General features: G+C 38.2%; 1 protein-coding gene and 1 pseudogene across 1 annotated transcript; both read right to left on the minus strand.

Moving 5' to 3' along the window:
• Positions 1 to 975: 975 nt before the first annotated feature.
• On the minus strand, positions 976 to 2,183 carry LOC111395028 (annotated as a pseudogene).
• LOC111395575 (putative receptor-like protein kinase At3g47110) lies at positions 1,683 to 3,177 on the minus strand. Its single transcript, XM_023021614.1, has 2 exons — positions 3,041 to 3,177; positions 1,683 to 2,973 (listed from the first exon to the last, which is right to left on the minus strand). Exon 2 carries the CDS (start codon positions 2,921 to 2,923, stop codon positions 2,414 to 2,416), a length of 510 nt encoding a protein of 169 aa, XP_022877382.1. The 5' UTR covers positions 2,924 to 2,973; positions 3,041 to 3,177; the 3' UTR covers positions 1,683 to 2,413.
• Positions 3,178 to 20,459: the final 17,282 nt, after the last annotated feature.

Here is a 20,459-nt window from a genome sequence, read left to right on the forward strand (position 1 = left end):
GGTTAATAACATGGCTAATTATATTCACACCAAATTTTTTCTTCTAACTCCACATTTTAATTGGAGTTAAGGTCCTCAATATTTTCTCATTATAACATTTATATTCTTAACTTTTTTCGTCTAATTCTTAGCTTCAATATCCATCACCTCGCAACATATCTGGTCCTTGATGATGATTTCTGTCAAAATATATGTTTACTTGCTTTTGAAATGAGGAAAAATGTATTATATCGTACTTTTGCATTTCTTTTTATAAAAAAATATATAATGGATAAGTAAGTTGTCTTACGTCCTCCTGAAGAATTTTGATGATGTGTACTAATTAATGAAATGTAGAGGATAAAAATTCATTGAAAAAAAAATGGAGAATAAATGCTATATTAAGCAAAGATTAAGGACCTTAAGCAAAATTAGAATATGGTGTAAATAATAAAAGTTGTTGTGGAAATATGATTATCCTAATTAAACATATTTTGTAAGTTATATGTTTATTGGTAGATGAACATCATGCCCATGTATGTTAATTATGACTACCGACCTAATTCTTTCCTATAAATATGAGAATTTTGGTTATCAATAAAATACACAAAAGTCTATTGACTTCTTTACTTTCATCTCCCTTTTCTCTCTATTTTATAGTAATATAGTAATATTTTTTCATGTGTATGCATAGAGTTTTCTTTCAAGTCGTGATTTTCTTTTTTCACCAACGGACCAATGATTATTTTCTACGTAATTCATGGGTATACATGTGTATTAAACCAATTGTAAGTTGTATGTCATGATTATCAATTCACGACAGTTCTTGAACTCTTTCTACTAAATTTGCTACAAAGCAATTTATTCAATTTACATAATTGCACTGCATATGTTAGTATAAAACTAATTGCACGGGCCATAATTATTTTTAATAGTAATTCAACATAGTGTATAGCATTTAACATATATATATATATATATAAGTAGTTGACAAAATCATTTACCTGGAGCCATATATCCAATGGTCCCCAACGTCTTGGTAATTGAAATTCTCTGGTCTTCAGTTAAAAGCTTGGAAATGCCAAAGTCTCCAACATGGGCAACCATATCTTCATCTAAAAGTATGTTGTTGGGCTTCAAATCACAATGAACAATTGGAAAGGGACACCCATGATGTAGATACTCGAGTGCGGATGCCACATCTATCATTATTTCCAATCTTTGAGACATATTTAGGAAATAGTTGCTCGGGGATAGCCATTTTGTAAGGTTTCCATTAGGCATATATTCCAGCACCAAGGCTTTCAGATCAAGGTTAGAGCAACTTGTAATTATCTTGACAAGATTTCTATGATGAATGTTGCACAATATTTGGCACTCGGTATCAAATCATTGGTTTGCATCTTCCAAATCTAGATTAAAAACCTTAATTGCAGTTATCATTCCATCTAAAAATATTCCCTTGTACACTAACCCGATACTGCCTTCACCAATAAGATTCTCTTCACCAAAATTGTTGGTAGCATTTAGAACTTCATAATATGAAATCCTCTTGACAATGATGGGGGAAGTAGAGTGAGCTAGCAGAACCGTACTTCTGCTACCGTGTCTTATTACATAAACCACACTAATGGCCAAACTCAATACAATAGCAACTAGTAGTAAAATGTACTTCAAAACTCTAGTATTGCTTGACAATCTAGTTGTATTATTTTTGCACGGCTTGACTTTAAATTGAGATGCTCCACACAATTCTCTATTACCTACAAAAAATTCTGACCTGAAATTTTTGAAAGGCCCTCCACCTGGAATTTCACCACTAACTTCATTGAATGAAACATTGAAATACTCAAGGTCCTCAAGTTTCTCCAATGACTTGGGGATTACACCATAGAGATTGTTTTTGGAAAGATCCAAATTTTGCAATGAAATCAGATTCCCAAACGACTCAGGTATATGACCATGTAACTAATTGTTCGATAATGTAAGATTTTTCAAATTTTGAAGTTGCCCAAGAGTGCTTGGAATATCACCTGAAACTGATTTCCTGATAAGTATAACTCTCTCATGTTCTTAATGCTTCCAATTTCTAAAGCCAATGACCCATTCAGCGAATTATAAGCTAAACTCAAAATCAGAATTTTCTTGTTAGTCCAAAGTGTGGATGGGATAGTGGAAGTCAATGAGTTGTAATCTAAATACATTTCTCGTAAAGAGGTAAGATTTCCTAAACAAGTTGGTATCTGTTGAGAAAGCTTATTATTGCTCAAACGTAGATGATATAGATTTACCAAATTGCAAAGGTTGGAAGGTACCAACCCCCCTAGTTTATTGAAACCAAGTCCTAACTTTTGCAATTTTCTTAATTGACCCAATGTGTCAGGGATCGTTCCTGTCAATTCATTGCCTCCAATGTTTAACTCGATCAAGTTGCTCATATTACCAATTTCATTAGGAATGATACCTTTAATGCCAGTATAATCGGCAGTGAAAATTTCAACAGATGTTGACAAATTACCCAAGGCTTTGGTAATAATCCGTGAAAAGAATTTAATCCGATCTGTATGATCTTCAAATTCTTACAATTTCTCAATGAAATAAGAAAATCCAATTCGATCATTGAAGGATCATTTGTCAACTCATTATTATCCAATCCGAGTTTTTGTAGGTTCTGTAAATTCCCAAGATTCATGGGCACTCGTCCATTGAAAGAGTTGTAACTAAGATCCAAGTGGATAAGCTTAGAAAAATTTGAAACAGAGGCATGAATTTCTCCGCTCAATTGATCGCCACCAAGATAGAGACCTTCGAGATTAGGAAGCCCATTGGCAATTGAAGATGGAAGATTCCCAAATATACTATTAACATCTAAAGCAAGTACTTTTAACATGGAGAGATTGAAGATGGCTGCAAGTATTGGACCATGAAGATTGTTTTGGGACATATCCAAAATCTTCAAATTTGATAAATTGCCAATTGAATGCGGAATTTCACCTGCATTGTGTTGGTTGTCAGCAAGATCAAATTAATGAATACCAAACGTTAATTAGTAGACTGGTACCTATTAAGTTATTTGAACACAAATAAATTGTTGAAGTGCCGATGAGTTTCCAACTTCGTATGGAATGCTTCCTGCGAATACATTTTATGGTATTAAAAATTAAAATACAGATATCTGTGGTTCTAACATATATTATTAAAATAAGAATGATTTTATAATGACAAACAAGGTGATGCAGAGCAAAAGGGAAAATATACTATAATAAAGAATAAATTTAAAACCGTACTAATTCTTAAAATGCGTGAGAACTTTAGAAAATCTGTTGACACATAAAAATTCAGCCCAAATCGAACAGCCCAAGGAGTGAAGCCCAATTGGAGGATCCTCAAATCAGATAGCCCAAAGAATGAAGCCCAATCGAACAAATCAAGATGAAGGCCCAAATAAGGAGGCCCAAGAACGCGGTAACGCCATCGCCCAAGTTCGCAAGTCGCTCAGAATCTGAGCGAATGGAGTGTCATACAGTCGCCCAGATCTGTTACTCTATTCTCGCCCAAACCTTCAAGTCACCCAAGGTCTTAACAAACATAAAGCGTCGTGGTTATCAAGAAGTACAGTTATCAAAGCAGTTATTAAAGCAGCCCTATCACGTTCCACGATTCAAGGAATTCAATCGAAAGCGGTTGAACGATGAAGGGTAATGGCAGCAGTTAAAAAAGGCAGTTTTCATGACAAGTTGGCCATTACGAAGAAAGTGGGTAGTTATAGGACGATCAAGCAGTTTTTAGAGCAGTTGATCACAAAGAGATCATCCATGAAGTATAAAAGGGAGAAAGGACATAGAAGCAAAGGACCGAGTCCAAAACTCTCGAACAGAGAACATGTAATTTTCATTTCCTTAGTTTTTAGACTTAAACACTTTTCTTTCAGTAACTTGTGTGCTTGCGCCCCTTGGAGGCACGTTGTTTTTAATTTCCAATTGTAAAGTCATCGCCAATAAAAGAACACCCCTTTTTGGGACTTTGTCTCAGAGGTTTGTCCCTTACACAATCGTCTGATCCTTTTTAATTGTTAGCGACTAACCCGCGCGAAACAATTTGGCACGCCCAGTGGGACAGTGGTGTTAGGTGTTGAAAGTACAAAAGGGGAAACAATATGCCTCAAAGATCCGATAAGGAAGCAGTAAGTTAGGAAGGAATCCAGTCTGTGATCGAGCGATATGAGGAGCAGCATGCCTCTCCACGAACAGATAGACAAAATCAGAGCAGTAACAGTCGTTACGAACCAATGACGGAGTTGAGTCCTCGAACCATGCGTGCATTACTTGGAGAACTCACGCAAGATGTCGTTGAACAGGTAAATCTTTGAAGTATTCATAATATGGAAAGATTTACGCAAAATGGGAATGTATACTATGACAACATGGCCAAACAACTAAAGACGTTGAACGAAACAATGAATAAGTTAGTAGGCCAAATATGTCAACCGGTTATACCTCATCACTTTCAAACTAGGACAATTGTGGGACATAATCCCTTGGTCCTAAATCTGTGTCAAGGGGTAGAACCGCTTTCTAGTCCCTCTACTTCAAACCAAGGGGGTACTACAGTGCCAAATCAAAACAATGATAGTGGTATGCCTAACTTGGGGGGTAATCCAAACGTGAGAGATAATGTCCTAAACAATGGACAGAATATTCCCCGTGTTAGTGAGGGAATAGATGTTCAGGCTAATGGTAATGGCCCTAATCATGGTAATTTTGTTGCCAATCAAGGACCAAACATCAGGCCTCATGCAAACCAACCGGTTAACCAACCTGTAGGAATTCCATATGACCCCAACGTCATGTTGAGGAACTAGATTATGGAAATAGTACAGGATCAGATGGCTTTTGGGGTGCGTCCCGTCATTAGGCCGACGTACACAAAGCCATATCCTAATTGGGTAGACCAAGCATATCCATGGCCTAGAGGGTACAAAGTGCCAGAATTCTCACTGTTTACCGGTTTAGGAGAGGTGTCTACTCTAGAACACATAGGGCGATTCACATTGCATAGTGGTGATGTAACCGATTACCATAAAATGAGGCTTTTCCCTAGTTCGTTAACAGGAGTAGCTTTCTCCTGGTTCATCAACTTGCCAGCGAACTTTGTTCAAACATGGCAACAATTGGAACAGTTGTTTCAAGCTCAGTTTTATAAAACTGAGTCTGTAGTCACTTTGGCTGATTTGGCGAATCTACGTCAAATGCCAAACGAATGGGCAGAAAGTTTTCTCCAAAGGTTCAAAACAGCAAGAAGCAAGTGTTTTATACCTCTGCCCAAAAAAGAATTTGTCAAAATCGCTCAGGGCTGCTTGAGCTTTGATTTAAAGAAGAAATTCCAGGACAAGGAATTTCCTGACCTCTTCCAGTTGAGTGCGCATGTGATTAGGTATGAGCGACTGATAAGAGAGGAAGAACAAATGAAAAATTCTAGTAAAGGGACTTATTACAAAGACCCAAATTTTGACGTTCATACCATCGACGACGAGTCATACGATCAGGCCGAAATGTGTTTGGCCGAATTGGTCAAAGGGGATACATATACTTGTCCCATAATGGCCAAGCCTAGACCATCGGGCAAAGATGAGCCCATAAAAGATGGAAACATAAAAGCTAGAACGTTCTCGTTCGACGTGACCAAAGCTGATCTTATATTCGATAAATTATATAGGGATAAGCAGATAAAGTTGAGCAATAAGCACAAATTGCCAAACCCTGAACAAATTAAGGGTAAAAAATATTGTAAGTGGCATAATGCATGGTCACATTTGACTAACAATTGCTTGGTTTTCCATCATGTATTGCAGGATGCCATTGAATCAGGACGAATTGCGTTCGATGATAAGAAAAAAATGGCAGTGGACGAAAATCCTTTCCCACAGCCACTTGGAGTAAACATAGTGACATCTGGATTTAAAAACAAGTTGCCAAAATTCAAGTTGGTCATAGATGATGGAGAAGAAGATCCTAGACCACATCCCAGTGTCTTTGAACGAATCAAGGGGAAAGAACCAAAAAAGGACAAAGACGTCCTGTGTGCGAGGTGTAAAAGAGAAGTGAATGGAAACACGGAGAAGCCAGGGACATGGCAGCATCCTCATCGCCCTACCTTCTTCCCAAACATTCAGCCTGGTAGAGGGTGAGGTACATCATTCTATAGAGGACCGCCTTTTGAGAGGCAATTCAAGCCAGCAAATAATGGAAAAACATTCAGGCCGCAACCTCACCGGCCAAATGTATGGCATTCATTCCAGTACAATGCAGGAAAGACAATACCCTTTGATGAGATGACTAGGACCCAACAAAGGCGTTTCCAACGAAACAACGGACGGATGATGAGGCAGCAACAGGGAATGCCACATCCTAAAGCACCTAAACTACTCAAGATAGCAAATCAAAATGTCCTCAAAAATAGTGAAGAGACCGGTACAGATGAATCAATGAAGGAACTGCCAGAAACTTCTTCTGGGAGATCAAGGTTTGAGCGAGACAGAAGGGATGAAGAAGATCCAGATCAGCCCCTTGCTATCCAATTCGGTACGTTGCCTCCTGTAGTGCCCAATAATTACCTACTGGCCAATGAATTCAAGAATAAAGAAAAAGAAGAAGAGAGGGAGGACAATGAAGGAGAAGCTTGCGTGCTGGTATGTGAAGAAGGCCAGACTTCTAGAGAGGCCTACAACGACGAAGAGGACAATGGGATGACAGACATTGAAGAAGAAATTGACTTAGAAGCAGAAAGAAAAAAGAGAGGAGTATCGCGCAATACTCTGTTTAAGCAACTACATCAAGAGGGAGTTCGTGAAGTAGACTTGTTGGGGGAACCATTTGAGCGTCCTTTCGATTTATACGTACTGTACGGGACACCCAAAAGGAAGAAGAGAGTGCCTCGCTCTGAAAAGTATGGGTCACCTCCAAGAATAATGCCCCCTCCAACAGGTTGGGTAACTGATGAGGAAGCATTAGAAAGAAGTAGGAAGAAAGTTTAGGAGACAGAGGATCAACGTGATATATTGCACGTCGATTTGTCACAGGGGGATAATTCAACAAGAAACAAGCAGGAAGTAGAAATAGAGGCTACCGAAAAGGTTATTTTTAAACGGCCAGCCATGAAATTGACAAAACACTTGAGGCCATTATACGTTAAAGCTCTAGTTAACAGCGTCCCAGTGGCAAAAGTGCTTGTTGATAATGGAGCAGTTATAAACACCATTCCATCTAGGATGATGAGGAAGTTCGCAAAGACAGAGGGTGACATGATTCCAACAGAAGTCATCCTCACTAGCTTCAATGGAGGAGCAACTTCAGCCAAGGGAGTTATGTCGTTGACATAACTATAGGGACAACTACTAGGACCATTGTTTTCTTTGTAATAGACGGTCCTACTACTTACAACGTGCTACTAGGAAGAGATTGGATACACGAAAGTCACTGTATACCCTCATCGCTCCATCAATGCTTGATCTTTTGGAATGACAAAGGCGAGGCTGAGGTGGTACAGGCCGATCATAGGCCTTTTGTCGCAGAAGCAAACTCGGTGAAAAAATTCATGTACGAAGGAAACTATGGACCTGTCAGAGTAGTATAAGACGGGGAAGAAACTCAGGTTGTTACGCAAAGCGAAGAACCATTCTCAGTGGACGCACTCACTGAGATGTTCAAACAGATGAGGCCAAATATAGTGACCCTGGAAGAGCCAGTAATTGGCAAAAGAATAATTAAGGAGTCTTGAATGGACTTTAAGTTACAAAAGCAAATGGCCGACATTCAGGCCTTCAAAGCCAGACCGATGGCTTTCAATAAGGAATGCAATGACAAGGCGAAAGAGGAGACAGCCCTAAAAGCGCTGAAGGATAAGTTGGCAGTATTCGATTTAGAGCAAAGCATGGGCCGAGAAGTTAATAAGGTGGACTGTTTAGAAGAGGAAGTACTTACAAGGGAACTGGATGACGATGTAATGCGGATCGCCAAACCTAGATATGCTCAAGCACAAGACCCTCTGATCAAAGTAAATATTGGCAATGAAGGAGAAGATCGCCCAACGTTCATCAGCCAAATGCTCGACCAAGAGGTTAGTAACAAATTAATCGCTTTGTTAAAAGAGTACAAAGATTGTTTTGCTTGGGAATATGAACAAATGCCTGGTTTAGTTAGAGACTTGGTGGAACATAGGCTACCAACTAAGCCTAATTTTAAACCTCATAGGCAACCTCCTAGGTGTTTTGCTCCTAATGTACTCCCTGAGATTAAGAAAGAGATAGAGCGATTATTGAAAGCAGGTTTTATAAGAACAGCCAGATATGTTGAATGGTTGTCGAATATTGTGCCAGTACTAAAAAAGAATGGTAAACTAAGGGTGTGTATAGACTTTAGGAATTTAAACATAGCTACACCCAAAGATGAGCATCCAATGCCCACGGTGGATTCTTTAGTAGATTCAACTGCCGGACATGTCATGTATTCTTTCATGGGTGGGTATTCAGGATACAATCAAATTTATATAGCTGAAGAAGACATACACAAAACTGCCTTTAGATGCCCTGGGTCTCTAGGATGTTTTGAATGGGTAGTTATGCCTTTCGGCCTAAAAAATACAGGGGCAACATATCAAAGGGCAATGAATTCAATCTTTCATGATATGATAGGTAAGTTTGTTGAGGTGTATGCAGACGACATAGTAGTCAAGTCCATTAAAGAAGAGGACCATTTTGAACAGTTAAGATGTTCATTTGAACGAATGAAGCAATATAAGCTAAAGTTAAATCCCTTGAAGTGTGCATTTGGTGTTAATGCAGGGAACTTTCTTGGTTTCTTAGTACACAAGAGAGGGATTGAACTTGATAAAAATAAAGCGAAGGCTATTTTAGAAGCCAAACCACCTAGCAACAAAAAGGAGTTGCAAAGGTTTCTAGGCCAAGTAAATTTTTTAAGACGCTTTATTTCTAACTGTGCAGGGCGAACTAAAGTCTTTTCGCCGCTATTAAAGCTGAAAAATCAGGATGAATTCGTCTGGAAAGAAGAACATCAAAAGGCTTTTGAAAGCCTGAAGACATATCTATCAAGTCCACCAGTGTTGGTGTCACCAATCCAAGGATGGCCAATGAAAGTGTATATATCGGCTGAAAAAGAATCAATAGCCGGAATGGTCGCACAAGAAGACCAATTTGGTGAAGAAACGGCAATTTACTACTTAAGTAGACGGTTAACGAAATGTGAATGTAATTACTCTGCTATCGAAAAATTATGTCTTGCATTGTATTTCACATGTACAAAATTAAGGGCTTATTTACAGCCCGTAACCATTTATTTAATTTCTAAAGTAAATTTAGTTAAGTATATGTTCTCGCGCCCTATTTTACACCAAAGGGTAGGCCTTTGGACACTAGCTTTATCAGAATTTGAAATACAATATATACCTCAAAAGGCAGTAAAAAATCAGGCTTTGGCTAACTTTCTAGCCGATCATCCATGCCTTGACATACCTGAAGAAATCGAACTAGAAATCAATTCGTTCGAGTTAAAACCTTGGGTGTTGTATTTCGATGGGTCAAAAACCTCTAAAGGTGCAGGAGTAGGAGTAGCATTGATTAATCCTTTAGGGATTTGCTACAAGTTTGCATTCACCTTAGACAGAATGTGCACCAACAATCGGGCCGAATATGAAGCCTTAATTACAGGCCTAGAACTGATGATAGATATGGGAGTAAGAGATGTGATCGTTAGGGGCGATTCTCAATTGGTGATACATCAATTGATCGGTGATTTTAAATGCCAAAGTGATTCCATTATAAGTCAATACGAGATCGCCCAAGAATTATTAGAGGAATTCGATCAAGTAGAACTTCAATGCGTCAATAGGATATATAACGACGTGACAAATGAGCTAGCCCAAATGGCCTCAGGGTATTCAAAGGTCTTGAATTGGAAGTCTACTTGTGAGTATGGAATCATATTGCCCGTGACTCAAAGGAGGGCGAGAAAAATTGAACTTCACTGTATACAAGATGGAGATGCAGTGGATTGGAGAATAGAGACTAAAGGGTTCCTTAAAGAACCTATTGGAGGAATTAGTAAGAAAACGAAGCTATGTTTGCTGAATTACACACTAATAGATGAAGAGTTGTTTAAGAAACGCTCTGATGGTGTATTACTAAAGTGTGTAAGTTTGCAAGAAGCCAAGACGATCATGGCTGAAGTGCACGAAGGGATATGTGGAGCTCATCAAGCTGGCCAAAGGATGAGATGGTTAATTATTAGGAGTGGATATTTTTGGCCAAAGATGGGAGAACTATGCGTTCAGTATGCAAAGAGTTGTCTAGCATGCCAAAAGCATGGTCCAATACAAAGGGCACCAGCACGAGAGATGGCACCTATTATTAAACCTTGGCCGTTCAAAGGTTGGGCGATAGATCTGATAGGGAAGATTTATTCCCCATCGTCCAAGCAACATACTTTTGTTATAGTTGCAACCGACTATTTCACCAAATGGGTAGAGGCGGTACCTTTGAAAGAGATCACCCAGAAGAATGTTAGAGAGCTTATCAGTGATCACATTATTTATAGGTTTGGAATTCCACAAAGATTAATGGTAGATCACGGAACATCTTTGAATGGGGATCAAGTGAACAAATTTTTGAGCGAGTTTGGAGTAAAATTAGTAAACTCCACACCATACTACGCTCAATCCAACGGACAAGCGGAATCTTCTAATAAGATTCTAAAAAATATCATCAGAAAGATGATAGATGAAAATGCCAGAAATTGGCACGAATGTCTGAACAAGGCTTTATGGGCTTATAGGACATCACCTCGGTCAAGTACCAAGGTTACTCATTTCCAACTTGTTTATGGACAGGAGGCCGTTTTGCCTATGGAAATCAACGTGCAATCGATTAGAGTGTGCTTGTAACATAAGTTGAATGATGATGAGTATGCCGAATCACTAGTTCAAAATTTATTGAGTTTAGATGAATTAAAGTTGGACGTCTTAGATAGATTGCAAGTTCAAAAGCAAAGAATGGCTAAGTTTTATAATAAAAAAGTCATAACCAAGTCTTTCAGCCTGGGTGAACTAGTTTGGAAGACGATACTCCCTTTGGATAGCAAGGATCCAAAATACGGGAAGTGGTCGCCCAATTGGGAAGGACCATACAAAATAAAAAGTATGTTGCCCAATGGAGCGTATCACTTGGAAGATTTAGACGGCACCAAGCACGTGAGATTCATTAACGGCAAATATTTGAAAAAATATGTTCCTTCTTTATGGGAATGTGAACAGATAAAAACATAATCAAACATTTTGAACGATCAAAAGATAACAAGGTCAGAGCAAAATACATTCAAATGAAGTCCTTTATTATCAAACGTTCATTACAAGAATACAAAAAATACAAATAATAGATGTTCTACAAAATACAGCTAAAGTAAGATAATCTCCCGGTTGATCGCTGAGTAAGCTTCACACCGCCTTCCTAAATGCATCGCTGCAATGGTGGGATCGCCGAGTAAGAGGGTATACTGGCCTCACCACCTTCCTAAATGCATCGCTGCAATGGCGAGCAAAGAGGCTGAGAAGCACTCTCAGCAAGCAGAGTGGCCCACAAGCAGTCCAAAAATTGCCTTCCATCATCGACTCCTTGTGAAGAACAAAGAGACGATGGGAAGAATTTTGAAGGAAAAAACTTCGCTGCTGGCCAGAAAATATTTCCTACACCTCCCATACCAAAGGTGACATCAACGTAAATAGTAAAATGGGCGGACTAAACAGTCCATTTTGGGTCGGATTGAGTGTCAGAATGCCAAGCAATGGCAACAAATTAGTTTCGAAGAAGAAAATGAATATGAAGACGAAAGATGGAAAACGCGAAGCATTTATAGGGGTGGAGACGAAGAGACAGAATATGAACAGCCACATTTCTGTCTAATAAACGGAATTAAATAGCCCAAAGTCTTGGAAAAAGTGGTGGAAATATCAAAAGAAAATGGACAAGATTTTTAGCACAAAGCAGTTAAAGAATTGACGACTAAAAAACAAACGTCAAATAAATGCACAAGAAGTTAATGTTCATTAATGATGAACAAAGTTACAAAGGGAAAAAAATCGAATTACAAAAGAAAAAAGACATCATATGTCTTAATTATAGTCTACCCCATACTGAACGAATTCGTTCCCTAAGTTTTTCCCAATCCTCGTTCTGCCGAGAGGAAGTGATGTTCAATTCAGCCGCGACATCATCATCAACTTCCAATTTCTTGTACTGCTCGACCAAGGACTTAGTTCGCTCAATTCCCTGGGAGGCGTTGCACTTTTTAGCAGCCATTCTCGCCCTGCAGTCGTCCATTTTGGCTTGAAGTTCCCTCATCTGAGCAGCCAAGTTAACCATCAAAGAGTCTTCAACCATGACTTCGGAAGAGATTTCTTTCAACTCGTCCTCAGCCTTGTTAATCTCCATACGCAAAGACTCTTTCTCAGCTACGGCTTGAAGATATTAAGTACACTTGGCCTTTAGTTCAGCATCTTAGCCAGCATAGAAAGGACCTCGGAGTGGATAACCTTCAACGTCGCTTTAAAATCGGCAGAAAGATTGAGCGACGGAAGCGTCAGTGCTTGCTCCAAATTCGTACTCAAGTGCTCAAGTTCATCCTTGTGTCTGGCAGCACTAGCCCTTCCAATATCCATATCCATGAAGGATACGTACTCAAATATCGACTCCTTGAGGAACTTCAAATCTTCCTCTGAAGAAGCAGCAGGACGATCAGATGGAACAGGGCAAGACATCTGGACTTGCCCCCAGGAAGCGAACAAGTCTTGGATAGAACGCACGATCCTGTCAGCATCCTGCAAAGAAAATTGCCAATATTAAAGATGCTCACTACAATGAACAAAATAGAAATAGAAGTGAACCAAAGACTACCTCATCAACAATCGTGGAAGATGGCATACCCTCAACAAAGTCTGCCACCAACGACTCCTCCATTTGTGAGGACTTTCCCTTATCTGAGCGAGAAGATGTTGCCACAACGGGCGGACTCATAGGAGTATCTGCAAAACTCAAGAGCAACAAATCAGAAACCAACAGCACAAGCAAAGGTAAGACATCAAAAAATTGAATTACCTTCTGCTTCGATGTTTGGGGGGTTGACGCCCAGGGAAGAAGGTGGCTCATCCATGGGTTGTGATGAGGACTCTGGGACTGAAGATGTCTCTTTAAGCGTAGCCCCCTCATCAACCGGTTTGGATGAAGTAGCCTCAGCAGAGGATGATGGAGTAGGAGCTGTCGATGCCAAAGCCTTTGAAGGAGAGGCTGAGCTCTTCTGAGAAGTCCAAAAGATCATCAGCACACAGAAAAGTTTCAAATGTGGAAAAGTATACTTGTAAGTAAACCAATTTAATTACCTTCCTTCTGACGATAAGAGGGGCATCATCATCATCATCATCAACATCATCCTCTAGAATGGAAGATGCTGAGGCTAGCCGTTTGCGGCTTGGAGCACCCTTGGCTGTGGTAGGCTTGGCAGGGAGAGAAGAAGATGGACGAGCAGACTGCTTAGTGCGACGAGAAGGAGAAGGACTCCAAAAGGACAAAGGAGTGACCAAAACAGGAGGAAGAGAAGAAATGCTCGGTTGGTCTAATGAATGAAAGGCACGATTGGCATCAATCGCAAATAATCTGTGCTTCACCGACGGCTAGAGTTGTTCAAAAAGAGGATGAATGGTGTGGCTAGAATTGAAAGGGGCCAATGAAAAATGGTTGGTTAAAAGAAGATTATGAGCATCTATAGCCACTGCCTCCGCCTTAGTAATGGTATGAAAATGGTCAACTAAGTTCCTTGAATAGCAAGGAGGAACAGGCCAAGTTTGGCCAAAACCAAGCTGACGAACAAAAAATTGGGGAGCATAAATCTCCACCCCCGCTTTGGCAATGGTCCCAGTTAGAATATCATGAAATAGCTCCCTCCCGGTTAAAAACTAGATCCAAATGAGCAGGGAGGTACTCGCGCTATCTATAGTGGAAGGGGGATGTACATAGTTTGGAGTCAAAAAAGGAGGAAAAGGAAAAAAGGAGGGGATTGAATCGAAGGAATAAAAGGATGAAAAAATGTCCCTTCTGGACATATTTACAGGAGCTAAGGGCTCCATGGCTAGCCCATAACAGCTAGCAGAGGAGCGAGAAATGGATGGAGCACCAGCAATGGAAAATAGGATCTCAACCACAGTTGAGTGAACCAAAGAGGTCCACTGCCAGTGGGAGATGCACCATTTTTCAATTGAGCTTGAAGAGAGACCATGCCTCTATAAAGGGCAGCCAAAAACAAAGAACATAAATTCAAAGGCCTGCCACGCGCCAATTCATGCACTATAGGTAAATAACTCAGGGAGGGCTTTATGCTTGGCACGCACAAAACATATTTACAAAGCCAAACTAAAAGGAAGGTCACTCGCTCAGTATGGAAAGCTCAGCGCTTGAATGATTGTGGAGGGTCTGCAGGCTTGAATAAGAATCGGTGTAGCTTTTACCAAACTTTGGGGCGCCACCAGAAACTAAGATACCTAGAAAAATGGTATCGCCCAAAGGTGGTAGATTCACCAGGGCCCCAACATCCCTTAAGGTAATAGACATGGGGCCAAGAGGGAAAATAAAGGTGTTATACTCAGGGGGCCAAAAACTCAAAGCAATCGAAAAGAGTGCTGGATCAAAAGTAGGGGGACGAATAGAGATTTCTAACAAATCAGAAATCCTAGCACTATCAAAAAGTGCCTTAGTAGGACCATAACCCACAAGGCGAGCATGCCACCTACGGAAAGCTACATCAGATTTAGGCCAAGTGCGAATACCTCTTTCGCGAGTGGCCCCAGCGGTAGAGAGTTCAGAAATGGAGGACCCTGAGTGCAAGGAAACAACTGACCCACCGCCACCTGTTCAACTGGCTCTGCATTGTTGAAGAAAGGACCCAAGTAGAACTCATTACGTTCAACGTTGGCGGGTGCAAGAAAACTCGGAGTTATAAATGGACGACTCAGGAGTTTCTGAAAGTCATCGAAAATAAAGGAGTCACCAGCTTGAGATTGTGAAGTAGCCATTTGAGATGGAATGAAGTTTTTCAGGGTTACGTAGCAGGGAAGCAAAGGATGAACAGTAAATCTTGAGAGAGACGCGAAAAATTTGAGGCGTGATTTAGTGGTGCAGTGAAATGGCGTGTTTGGGGGTTATAAGGGTTTGCAAAACGACGCACATTTTCAAGTTATAGAAGCAAACAATGATTGAAATTCTTGGGAATTTCGAATGTTGCTAGAAACACAAAGTGAATATGGCAAAATTTAATAATTATTATTAATTCTGCCATATTAGGGGGTAATTGTTGACACATAAAAATTCAGCCCAAATCGAACAGCCCAAGGAATGAAGCCCAATCCAACAAATCAAGATGAAGGCCCAAATAAGGAGGCCCAAGAACGCGGTAACGCCATCGCCCAAGTTTGCAAGTCACCTAGAATCTAAGCGAATGGAGTGTCATATAGTCGCCCAGAGCTGTTACTCTATTCTCGCCCAAACCTTCAAGTCACCCAAGGTCTTAACAAACATAAAGCGTCGTAGTTATCAAGAAGTGCAGTTATCAAAGCAGTTATTAAAGCAGCCCTATCACGTTCCACGATTCAAGGAATTCAATCGAAAGCGGTTGAACGATGAAGGGTAATGGCAGCAGTTAAAAAAGGCAGTTTTCATGACAAGTTGGCCATTACGAAGAAAGTGGGTAGTTATAGGTCGATCAAGAAGTTTTTAGAGCGGTTGACCACAAAGAGATCGTCCATAAAGTATAAAAGGGAGAAAGGACATAGAAGCAAAGGACCGAATCCAAAACTCTCGAGCAGAGAACATGTAATTTTCATTTCCTTAGTTTTTAGACTTAAACACTTTTCTTTCAGTAACTCGTGTTCTTGCGCCTCTTGGAGGCACGTTGTTTTTAATTTTCAATTGTAAAGTCATCGCCAATAAAAGAACACCCCTTTTTGAGATTTTGTCTCAAGAGGTTTGTCCCTTACACAATCGTCTTATCCTTTTTAATTGTTAGTGACTAACCTGCGCGAAACAAAATCAATAATTTATTAATTTACAATATAATATGGAAGAATTAATCTCAATTGACTAGCCGATGATTCCGCACAAAGCATTTGCGGTCAAAAATTGTAAAAGAAAAACTCTCACAACTTTTATAATGTTTTTATCAAAATGCTCCACAGTATAAATCTCATCTTCGAAGCTAACAGAGATACGCCTAATCATTAAGCTTAACTAAAATTGCATCCTAGGTCCTCAAACTAACAAATAGAAAAAACTAATAATGAAAATATTTTAAAGTATTGACTAAATATTATGATTCGTGTAGCCTCTAGTGGGATCCATCTTCAACCTAAGCTGATTAAGTACGTAGGTGTTAAGATTTTATTGTATTGCCAATTCTTTTGACAAAAGGATTGAAGTAAAAAGTTGTAAAAGTCAAGGAGTAAGTTGCAATATTGTATAGATTTATATAAGTTAAGGTTCGAGTTTGGAACAATGAAGAAAAAGTTGCCGGATTTATGCTAGTCTATCGCCCATCTCATGCTCTAGCGGCAAAAATAGAAACTCTATTGCCCACCTGTCACCTAGATATCGCTCGAGCGACGGTTCGTTGAGACCTAGCTCGAGCGACAATGTTACGTGCAAAACCCTAGTTCGCATTTTTCAAGAGTTTCATCGGGCCTATACTACCTAACTACCTTTTACTATATATACCAAACCCTAAACACGAATTTTGTTGTTGTTCATTATATTCCTTCTACGTATCAACGTTCAAAGATTCAAGAACATATTCAACCCTTTGATTCTTCCATTGATTATTGAGTTCTTACAACCACGAATTTGGAAAAAACATCAAGCTTTCATAAATTCTAAACACCCACTTCCTACACACATATATAAAGGTACTTTCTCAAGAGTTTTCATAGGCCACTGAAGAATTGAGGGAGGTTGGACTAGAAGCACGGGAAGAGCACAAGAACAAGGCGTTCTTGGTAATCCACACAAGATAGATAATTCCAAAAGATCAGGAACAAGTGTGAGTGAAGCACGTTTCAGCGAATTTTAGAAATTGCAAAAAGTTGATCAGCAAGTCTAATAAAATTTTCAAGGCTGGATCGTACTGTAAGCTCATCATTATCTATAGTAGAGTTTACTGGCTTGGTCCAAGAGTTTTTACCCAATTGGATTTCTCTGTGTTGTGTTCTGTATTTTGTTAATTATTGATTGCGACGTTGAAACTTAGGATAATTGGACTTGATTAACTAAACATCTAGAAACAATTAAAAAGTCACTTGTTGCTTTTAATTAATAATTTTAATTTCCCAGTATTCACCTATTCACCCTCATCTAGGTGATATCAAGGTCGAACTAGTCACTTTTCAATAGGATATGATGTTATTACTATATATTTCCAATAATTAGTTTAAAAACACCATACATACTCAAAAATATTTTTCAGAAGAGTCTAAAATGCATAGGTGGCAACCTAAAGTTCATTTCAATTTTCCATCAGCAATAAAAATCCATTTATATATATGACAATTTAAAATTTAAAATTTTGGTATAAATCCAGGTGAGGACACTAATAAACCAATTAAAATAGATTTAATCAATATTTCAAAAAAACACATTTAAGCATTAAGATGGACCTAGTCACCTAACCACACTTCACTTATTTATGCCTTGTCCATTTAGGCTAGTAAAAGTTTGAAGTTTAGCCTTGGCATGCAGACACACTTGATGCCTTTTCGAACATTGATTCAATATATAAAGTAAGTTTAGGATATCTAATTACTTACCATTGAAATGGTTGCTACTCAAATCTAATAATACAAGTTCAGATATCTTTCCAATTTCATTTGAAATATTTCCCGTCAATACAAACAAGTAGAACTTAAAATATCTAATGTTAGATTAACACAAAATATATCTAATTAAATAGAAGAAGAACCGAATAATTTTATTTCAATGATTAAATATACAGAAGTTATTTTTGAGCAATTTACTTCTAATTACTATTATGAAAATACCGTACATGCTGAAAAACATTTGTCAAAAAAGTGTAAAATATCTAGGTGGTAACCTATTTAGATTTTCCATCAGCATAAATAATTTATATATATGACCATTTAAATTTAGAGTTTTGGTTACATTTAATCCATAAAATAAGTTTAGGAGATCTAGTTACATACCACTAAAGGAGTTGTCACCAAGTTCCAACCGTGTAAGCTTAGGGAAATTTGAAATAGATGTAGGAATTTTTCCACTCAGCTGGTTGCGACAAAGATAGAGACCTTTTAGATTAGGGAGCCCATTGGCTATTGATGATGGAAGAATTCCTGAGATACTATTGTTATTAGAATCGAGCATTTGCAACATGGAGAGACTGAAGATGGATTCTGGTATTTGACCCTCAATACTGTTATTAGCAATACTCAATTCCTTCAAAGTTGATAAACTGCCAATTGAATGTGGAATTTTACCTGTATTGTAGAGTACTCTCGAGTTTGCCAATGCATTCAAATTAACGAATACAAAAAAGTACTAATAAGTACATAAATAGATACCTGTTAAGATATTTGAACCCAAATATAAATATTGAAGTGCTGATGTGTTTCCAATTTCATTTGGAATGCTTCTTGTGAATACATTTTTGGATATTAAAAATTGAAATCCAAAAGCCAAATATTTAAAATTTCAAAAAGTTATTATCAAATAATAATACTAGAATTAGTTAATTTTATTGAAAATATAAATGTTTTAAATCCTGTATTTTTGTTTCTAAATTTTATTATTGAAGTAAGAATGATTATAGAATGACAAATGAATGATGTATCACTTAATTTAGAAGATTAAATGATTAAATAAACAATAATGCGGTGCAAAAGGAAACGCAGAATGAACCTAAAAATATGTCTATTCATACAATGCTTGTGAATTTATTCGTTGATTTGCAATTGTATATTGAATAGTTGGTTTAGATGGAAAAATCATTAATTCTGCCTAATACCAATTTAGGCGGAAATTGTTGAAGAAAAACTCTTACTACTTTATAATTTTCTAATCAAAGTATTCCAGTGTACAAAGCTCATCTTTGCAGCTAACAAAGAAACCCCTAATCATTAATCGTAACTAAAATTGCGTCCAGGGTCCTCTATTCCAATTAATAATGAAATAAAAAAAATATTGACTAATTATTGTAATGAGGCTGTAGCCGCTAGCAGTATCTACCTTCATCCCATGCTGATTGGGTACTTAGGATTTGATGTTATTATGATGCATTTAATTATTTGGAAAATGCTATACATGTTTAAACATATTTGTCAAAGCTAATTTTATTCATTCTGCCGTCAAGCCATATTGAATATTGTATCATTTTGTATGTCTAAAAGGGTGTGATGACAACTTCAATTCTTTAGGTAGGAATTAAAGATGGGTTTGTTGGTCAATGTTTCTACATGCTCTTGCATGAATAATTTATAGGCCAAAATAGGTTCTCAGTTTCAAAATGCGCAATTGAGGTTTCGTGGGGTAAGTATTAAAGGCGGATCCAGGATTGAATTTAAGGAGGGGCTAAAGAAATTTCAAGCCAACCTAATACGCGTAACAAAAAATAAAAAATAAAAAAATTTACACATTGAAAATCTGTTTTTAAAAAAAAAAAAAAAAAGAGGAAAATTACCCTTACAAAAATAATTGGCCCACGTGGGGTGGGGTGGGGACTACAACCAGTCCCCCACAACCCCCTAAATCCGTCAGTACATACATAATTTTTAATCTTGCTGACAATCAATTGAGCGGAGAAATTCCTACCTATGTTTCAAATTATTCTAAGCTTACTGTCTTGGATCTTTATAACAACTCCTTCAGTGGACGAGTACCCATGAATCTTGGGAATTTACAAAACCTACAAAAACTAAAATTGGATGATAATGAGTTGACAAATGATCCGTCAATGATCAAATTGGATTTTCTTATTTCATTAAGCGTAACTGAAATTGCATCCTAGGTCCTCAAACTAACAAATAGAAAAAACTAATAATGAAAATATTTTAAAGTATTGACTAAATATTATGATTCGGGTAGCCTCTAATGGTATCCATCTTCATCCTAAGCTGATTGGGTACGTAGGTGTTAGGATTTTATTGTATTAGCAATTCTTTAGATAAAAGAATTGAAGTAAAAAACTGTAAAAGTCAAGGAGTAAGTTGCAATATTGTATAGATTTAGATAAGTTAGGGTTCAAGTTTGGAACAATGAAGAAAAAGTTGCCGGATTTATGCTAGCCTATCGCCCATCTCATGCTCTAGCGGCAACAACAAAAACTCTATTGCCCACCTGTCACCCAAATATCGCTCGAGCGACAAACCGTTAC

Source organism: Olea europaea, chromosome 6 (genome assembly GCF_002742605.1).
Source record: "Olea europaea var. sylvestris chromosome 6, O_europaea_v1, whole genome shotgun sequence".
NCBI lineage: Eukaryota > Viridiplantae > Streptophyta > Magnoliopsida > Lamiales > Oleaceae > Olea > Olea europaea.